This window comes from Coffea arabica, chromosome 4e (genome assembly GCF_036785885.1).
Source record: "Coffea arabica cultivar ET-39 chromosome 4e, Coffea Arabica ET-39 HiFi, whole genome shotgun sequence".
Lineage (NCBI taxonomy): Eukaryota > Viridiplantae > Streptophyta > Magnoliopsida > Gentianales > Rubiaceae > Coffea > Coffea arabica.
The window spans coordinates 36,268,944-36,277,556 of record NC_092317.1 but is presented as its reverse complement, the minus strand read 5'-3'; the positions used below and the strand labels follow the sequence as shown (position 1 = coordinate 36,277,556).

The window sequence follows — 8,613 nt, the reverse complement described above, 5'->3', positions numbered from 1 at the left end:
TTTACCTTTTTTAGTTTTTATTTGTCGTGTTAGGTTCATTCACTTTTTAGTTTTTAGTTTTTAGTTTTTTATTTTATTATTTTTAAGTTTTAGCATAGAATTTCTCGGGAAAAAGAAAAAGCATTCAAAAATTATGTTTTAGTTGTTTTGATTTAAATTCAATGTTTTCTTGGAAAAAATATGAAAAATAAAAAAAGGGGGGAAACCTGAGAGCGGGTTTTAGGCAATTTTAAGAGATTCTGATTAAAAAAAAAAAAGAAAAGGGAAAAATCATGTTCAGTTTCAGCTGCAACAGAAAATTGCAGTTACATTTTCTCGGCTATTTCTTTGGTCTTGGTTAGGCTCTGTTCGATGGGGGAGAGGACAAGCCATCTGGCTTCATCCAAACCATCATTGATAGGGTTCAGGATTTGGCTCCCCATATAAAAGAAAAAAAAGGCAGCAAAGAGAGAGAGAGCATGACGGCTGTAGGGAGGTCTAGGGTAGAATCCAAGACTGACGGCTAAAAAATCTGAAGGAGGGGGACGGCTGATGGAACAAATGGGAGAGCATTGGATGACGGCTGGGAGTAAAAAAAAACAAGAAACGAGAGAGCTGTGAAAGGATCGGGGAGGGGGAGATAGAAAAACATCAGAGGAAAAAGAAAGGCTGGGGGTTTTCCGTGTGGAGAACTGGGAAAAAGAGAGTAGAAAGAAAGGGTTTCAGCCGTGAGGTTTGGGTGGAGTAGCGGCTAGTGAAGAAAAAACCAGAAAGGGCTAAGAGAGAAATCTGATTGGCGGCTAGGGTAGAGAGTAAGGGAGAGACACCGAAAAGAAAACTGGGGAAAAGAGTTCGAAAGAGAAAAAAGCTACGGCTGAGTGGAAAAGGCTTAGGAGGGAACCAGAAAAGAAAGAAGGAGAAAAGTTTCTCCAGAAAACCTGAAAAAAAGAAAAGGGGCTACCTTTCACGACAGATCTCCTTCCGGGTTGTTTCATCTGAGCAGATCTTTGTTTCCGCACCAAGCAGGAAGTCGGAAGAGGGAATCCCGTTCAGGAAGATCCTCACGAAAGCGTCTCCAAGCGCGCTGAAATGGAGGCTCGAAATTCTTACCTCGTCAGTCCATGAAGTTGGTTCCAGGAAGCTTTAATCTTCAAGTTTTCGCACTTGGGTCTGTCCCCTTCGCACTATATCGTGTGATTTCGTCTCTTTCAAGCATCAAAGGTGAGGCAGTTCATCTTATCCCATTTCATTTAAGCTCAGAATCACATCATACTTATCAAAAATTGTTGTCGGATTTGTTTCCTATTTTCTTTCCTTTCTGTTGTTGTTCCGCTTATTTCATAGTAGCTAGATCAGATTTTCTACATGAGGATACGTTAAATTTCGCGTGAGAGTATGAAGTCATATGGGTTTGTGATTGGGTGCGAATTCACGGCCTTTTCCTGCTTAGCAAGGCTGCTCCATTCAAGAAGCTTAGAAAGCTGTTTTTTTTTTATTTTTTATGTCACTGCATGTTCTTGGTCTGGTTCCTCGTTTGATCTTCAAAAGTAATGTTCATGATTGGGTTGTATCAATCAAAGTGTTCAGTCGTTAAAGGATTTGAGTCCATGGGTTTTGCTTGAATCATATTTCTGTTATGTTTGTGTATGAAGGTCGGCTGCAACAGGTTTGGATTTCTGGTTTGGTTGCAACAATAAAAATTCGATCTTTTGGGGCTGTTAAAGTTTTTCCAAAAATGGCTTAAGCCACCTCCTGGGTTTTGTTTGTTTCATGGTATCCCATGTATGTTTTTGCTGCCGTTCCAAGTAGTAATGTGTGATATATGTTGGGCTGCAACAAGTAGTTTAATTTGCGGCAGCCGTGACTTTCCTTTTTCTTTGTTCAAGTTTTGGGTCTGTTGATGTTCAATTACTATGATAGTGGGCTGTAGACATGTTTGCCGTGAGTATCTTCACGTCTCTGCTGCAATTCTACATTCCCTTGTGTTATGGGGATACGGATGCTTGTAGCATTTCTTGATGCATGAAATCTCGGGTATCTTTTGCTGCTCTGTGTATGTTTGAGTCATTTTTTATTGCTTTCACCTATCCAATGAAGTGTTTTAACCTTGGATTCTGTTAAGATAACAGGTTGTTAGAGTTACTATATGGACCCAACCGCATGAAATGAGCTGCAAAATTGTGGTAAAGAATCGGTAATGAAGAAAAACAGCTTTTGAGGAAAACTTGCCTTTTGCATGATCTAACTTTAACTTTTGTATGGATTGAATGCTGAATGTTGCTATTTAGCTGGTTTAGATTAAGGCTTTAACGTTTGGTTGAGAAGTTTTGATCAAAAGATTGCTTGAGGTGGAAATCAGTGTGTGGAAATGCAAGTTGCGGTGATATTTCTTGGCTGCAGAAAGTTGGTATCAGAAATATTTCTGGTTGCAAATTATTTCTCACGTACCTGCATGAATTTGCATGAAATAATTCTCTGAAAATTGCACTTTGACCCCCTAAGTCTCCCTTTGTTTTACTATGACCCAACCAATTGAATAATGTCCTCAAATTGGTCCTTGGCAGCTTCAATCTTTCAACTCAATTGCTTGTTTGCTTCAATTAATTACCATGCTTTGTTTAGATTGCACTTAATGCATGAGTTTAAGAACTTTGTGTCCAAGTGAGCTTGTGTTTACCTACTCTCTTTAATTTTCCCAAATAAATTGGTACCTTGACCTTTTCTTTGTATTTTTGAGGGCAAATAAGTTATTTCAATTCATTGGGGCCCAATTGCAAGGGAGGTAACCTCTATCTCTTTGATTTTCATTTCTCCTATGTGTTCCAACGTGCTAAGTGAGAATTGCATGTCTACTTGCTTCCCTTGCTTTTCCTTAATACCTTTCATTTATTTTATTTTACTTTTGCTTTTTATTTGAGTTATTCTTTATGGGGTATGTGTACACCTCTTGGCTTGTAATAGATAGGGCGTGGAGAGCAATTTTGTCCATTTTTCCCCTTCCCCTTTTGTTTTAGTTAGCAAATGTAATAGGTTCATTGCTTGCTTTTGTTGCTATGCGTTAATTTGCTTTATTAGGCTCTTGCATTTAGTTGAGCATGCTAAGTGTTATGTGCTACGTGTTTATAGATGATTTGCATGTCTACTTGCTTTCTATAGTCGTAGATGAATATGATGGATGAATGCACGTCACCACACTAGTCCAACGCTAGTTGTGGTTCATTGTCCCGTTTTCCACTAATCCAACGCTAGTAGGAATTCATAGATATGGGCTAGTCCAATGCTAGACCCTTAGGGATCTCCCTCACTAGTTCATACTTGCATGTTTCACTACATTTCATACATTTTTCTTAGTTTTCTAGCACTTGGCATGATCCTCCAACCCTTTCCCCTTCATTTTAGGTTTTTGCATCCTCATGCTAGTTATAGGGTACATTTGCTTGAGAGTCCCCTTTAGATAAGGGAAACGAGCGAGTGTGGCTACAAAATAGCCTTAGCACGCTAGTTCTTCCTTCTAATCAAAGGGAAAATTAAAGTCATGAAGTTATGAGTCATTCCCGTACCCGACTTGATGCATTCCTATAGGTTCATACACTTTCATTCTCGTCATGTCACTCCCTCACCCTCTTATCCACATTTTCTCACTACTTATATCCTTCTCAATACAAATGCCATGTTCACGTATTTTTCTTCTTGTCACTTGTTTTTCTACCTCACAAATTGCACCCAATTGCACTTATATGTATCTACTATCATATTTTCATCCATTTGCACACAAACACCTTTATTTTCCCAATTTGCACACATGCACTTGTCTTACATTCGCACACATGCACGTTTTCTTACATTTTCACACTTGCACTCATATTTGAGTCTTCATTTGCATCATTCGCGACCTCTATGAGGACTTTCTTTATTGGCCACCACAACTCATGTGGTTGGGACCAAAAAGCCTCGTAAGAGACATTTTAGATTTAGGATTGCATTTTTTTTCATATCCATTAGTCATATCCAACATGCAACGCATATTTTGGGTAGAAAAATTAGGAAAAGTGGGGCTAAGTCACGCAACTAGCTTTGGCTAGGGTAAGGGAGTGCCTTAGGCTTTGCCTTTGCCTTCTCCCTTATCAAATGTGACCCCCGATCCCTTTCTTTGGTTACGTAGACCTAAAAGTTCTTTAAAAAGGGTTTGTTTGCTTTCCAAAAATCACTTTTTCTTGGGTGACTTGGTACACCCTAACTCTATACCAAGTGGCGACTCCATTTCCATTCAAAAACCCTTTTTTGAACTTTATTTGGCCCAACCGTCGCATTTCACAATCCCACGGCCTTTTATTTTCATCTTCACACACGTTCACATACACACTACTTTCACACACTCAAAAAGTAGGGCACGACAGCTAGGAAATTGAGAGCTTAACCGAACTGTTTCACAACACCTTGATGGGTCGCTTCAGCTCTGGTAGACCCCCCATGGAGACCATACATAAGTTTTTTGTGACTTTAGGACTCAATGGGAACTGCTCGGTTGGTCTTCTTGATGAGAAGCACTGTGACACCCCCACTTCTCCCAAGAGCGAACCCAAGGGTATCCGCGGGACGCCTGCCCAACAGGAGTGCTGCTTTCGGAAAGACCCTTCCCTTCGCCCTGTGAAGGTGGGTTAGGCTTCACAGAAGATTCGACAAGTTTTTGCCCATAGCAAGAGAGGAAAAGGGCAAGGCGAAGCTAGGGGAGACGGTTTCTGCGCCCGGGCTTGGGACGCTTGGGATGGTGGCGAAGCCCATTAGCGCTGGGACGGAAGCAGCTTTGGTTTCGGTGGAAACCCAGACACAGGGTCGGGAAGCTCGGGCGGCCACGGGAGACACTGTGCAGCACCCAGATCACGTGCCGCTAGTTGCAGAGGTCACCAGTGCAGGTGCACTGGAGAGGGTCCCTTGTGCTAGTGCTTCCATGGTGGTGGCTGCAGTGGAAGACCTGGGGACGGTAGCGGTCGAAGTTCAGGCACCAACAACGGAAACTCTCGCGCGCAGACTGGGGGAAGGGGATGTCGAATTGGAGACCGAGAATGCTTTTAGTCCTTTGGTAGCTTTGGAGTGTGAGGGTGATGCAGATTCGCTCCCAACTGGTGGCTCTTCACCCTCGTCTCCCTGGGGCTTGCGGCTGATCCATCTACCGAAAAGGATGTCGGCAAACAACATTGGGCAGCTGGTAGCGTCGGCAGCGGAGTTGAGGGATTTCCACGAGGACCTTGTTAGGCAGTTGCGGCAGGTTTCCTCTTCAGAGCTGGAGGCAACTCAATGGGGTGTTCTTGCCAACGACGTTTTGACATTGAAGACTTCAGTGGACGCGGAGAATAAGCTGCCAGCCACCAAAAGGAGGCGCGGTAGACCTCGAAAAAGGAAACGTGCTAGTCAGACGTCCCTCACTTTAAATTCTTACCCTTTGCGGTCTCATGTTAGATCCGATTAACTTTCTTGTGTGGAATATTAGGGGCGCATCTCGTGCTGATTCTTTACGTTACTTAGGGAAACTTTGTCATGACAATGGCATCCGCTTGCTTGTTCTTTTAGAACCCATGTCTAATGATGATCAACGAGAGGTAATGCGCTGCCAGCTATGGTTTGACAAGTCCTCTAGTTTTATTGGCGGGAAGATTTGGTTTTTCTGGTCAAATATGTTACGGGTTAACTGTATTGAGTATGCTGAACAATTCGTCCATTCCCAGGTCTCTTTTCTTTCTGGTACTTCCTTTTGGTTGTCTGGGGTTTATGCGAGATGTACCCGTATCGAGAGACGGCCACTGTGGGAGGCGATGGAGGGCCTGGCCTAAGGGATGAGTCAACCATGGATAGCGGTGGGGGATTTCAATGTTATTGCCTCGAGTGACGAACGCGAAGGAGAAGCCCCAGCCAACACCTGCAACATGGAGGAATTCAATACCTCTATGTTCAAATGCGGTCTATCCTCTTTAGCTTTCGATGGATCCAGGTTCACGTGGACTAATGGCTCTGTCTGGCAGCAGCTAGATAGGGCATTAGTAATTGGGCAATGGTTGCATGCTTATCGAATCTCTAGAGTGTCTCACTTAGCGAGAGGGAGTTCGGATCATGCCCCTTTACTCATTTAAATGTACAGCCCATCGGTTCGCTTCCTCTTGCTTTCGATTTTTGAACATTTGGCGTCAACATCCCCAGTTTCATAAGATAGTTTCTATGACATAGGGAATGCAGGTCCAGGGGGTTGGTATGGCCAAGTTCTTTAAGAAGTTGATGGCGGTGAGGAAGGCTCTGAGGCGGTGGAACCGAAAGGTGTTTGGTAATGTCACATCTACTGTAAAAAAGGCAGAATAGGTGTTGCGACAACTGAGAGTGTTTATGATCGCTGCCATGATGAGGAATCTAGGACTCTTCTGCAGGAAGCTAGAGCAATCTTTAACAAGGCGCTGGCTCAAAGGTGTGCTTTTTGGCGACAGAAGGCGGGGGTCAGGTGGCTTCAAGAGAGGGATGCTAATACCGCGTACTTTCACTCCCTGGTCCGACAACGACGGAACACTAACTTTATTTCTCAAATCATGATGGATGACAGGGGATGGTGCGAGTCTCTACCAGGTATCAAAGCCTCCGCTATTACGTTCTTTTCGAGACTTTTCTCATCTAACGGACATCAGGGGTCCCTTGAGGAGCTACCCTTCGATGTCCCATCCATTGGGGCGGCAAACAACGCGATGATGAAGGATCTCCTGACATTGGAAGAGTTTCACTCGGTGGTATTTTCGTTGGATATCGACAGTGCCCCGAGCTCGAATGGATTTGGAGCAGGATTTTATCAATGCTGCTGGAGCACTACAAAAGATGATCTGATAGAGGCGGTTCAGGACTTCTTTAGAGGCATGCAGCAACCACGAGGCTAGACTAGCTCTCTCCTGGTGCTCATTGCCAAAATAGAGGGTGCTTCCCAATGGCGGGACTTTCGACCGATTAGCCTATGCAATGTTAGCTCGAAAATTATTTCTAAGATTCTAGCTAATCATTTGAATAGGCTCCTGCCGGATCTGATTTTGCCATGGCAGACTGGCTTCATTCCGGGGAGAGGGATCTTTGATAACATCTTATTGGCGCAAGAGCTTATCCATGAATTAGATAGGAGGTTGGTTGACCCAAATTTGGTTCTAAAATTGGACTTGGAGAAAGCGTATGATAGGGTTGACTGGTCATTTTTGTTGTTCATGCTTAGACAGTTTGGGTTTGACGAGCAGGTGGTTGATTTGTTGTTCCGCACATTCTCCAATTCTTGGTTCTCAATCCTAATCAATGGAGAACCTGTAGGCTTCTTTAAGTCTACCTAAGATGTGAGGCAAGGCGATCCCATTTCCCTTATGTGAAGTTTCAAGCAGTCGTTATTACGTGTCTGCTGGCTTGTGGGTCCCGTACCTTGCATTTGCGGATGACACGATTATCTTCACCAGGTGCTCAGCTGACACTTTGACCGCGATCAAGGATCTTTTGCAACTCTATCAAGCCTGCTCTGGTCAAAAGGTAAATATCGCCAAGAGTTCTTTATCTCCGTCACTGAGGATGACAGAAGCTTGTTGTAGTCTGGTTCGGTCAATTCTTGGGTTTAGGGAGCAAAAATTACCCTTTATATATTTGGGAGTACCTATGATTAGGGGCAGGGAAACTTGTGCTATGTTTGACGGACTGCTGTCTAAGATGCGGCATCGGCTTTGTCATTGGAGTTTGAAAATGCTTTCAATGGGCGGCAAAATAGTCCTTATACGACACGTTCTGTGCTCCCTTCCCATCTATTGGCTATAGGTCCTCTCTCCTCCGAGAGCTATAGTTGCATCGTTGGCTAAAATCTGTAATGGATTTCTCTGGGATAACTCCGTTGAGTCCAAGAGGATCTATTGGGCTGCTTGGGAGAAGGTATGTTTTCCGCTGGGGGAAACAGGACTAGGTTTTCGCTCGTTTGATGCTATGGTCCACGCTTTCTCGTGCAAACTATGCTGGTATCTGAGGGAGAACAAGACAATTTGGCCGACATTTATGCATAGTAAATATATCAAAGGTAACCATCCCCATTTGGTGGCAGTAGACCGTCCATCTCCTGTGTGGCGCCGCTTGGTTCAAGTTAGGGATCTGGCTGAGAGAAATATTCAATGGTCCCTGGGAGAGGGTCTCGTCGACTTTTGGCATGATCGATGGTGCACAGATGTCCCCCTAGCTATCTTAGTGTCGGGCTCGGCCTGCCCCCATATGCTGGTAGGGGAGTTATATAGACCTTACAGATGGGATGAGCACCATCTTCGGCAACTTTTCCCTGGCCACATTGTGATGCAAATCTTAAAGCTCCAGATCTTCCTTGGTCTTAAGGATAAGATGGTTTGGGGTGCATCCTCTTAAGGGTGCTTTCACGGTGGCGTCAGCATGGGAGCAGGTACGGTGTAAAAGGAATCTGTCCACGGTCCACTCACTGGTCTGGAGCACGGTGGTTCTGCTCAAGGTCTCATTCTTCACATGGCGTCTGTTACACAGATGGGTGCCTCTGGATCATGCCCTCCAGCGAAAGGGTGCTGTGGTAGCCTCTAGGTGTTGTTGTTGTGGGAATGATATGGAAACGAGCAACCATCTTTTTGT

The 8,613-nt window shown here is 44.1% G+C and overlaps 1 protein-coding gene across 1 annotated transcript; it reads left to right on the top strand.

The window, feature by feature from the left end:
• Positions 1-5,810: 5,810 nt before the first annotated feature.
• Positions 5,811-8,379, top strand: LOC140005599 (uncharacterized). Its single transcript, XM_072046607.1, has 6 exons — positions 5,811-6,014; positions 6,199-6,309; positions 6,393-6,845; positions 7,047-7,232; positions 7,336-7,512; positions 7,792-8,379. Exons 1-6 carry the CDS (start codon positions 5,811-5,813, stop codon positions 8,377-8,379), a joined length of 1,719 nt encoding a protein of 572 aa, XP_071902708.1.
• Positions 8,380-8,613: the final 234 nt, after the last annotated feature.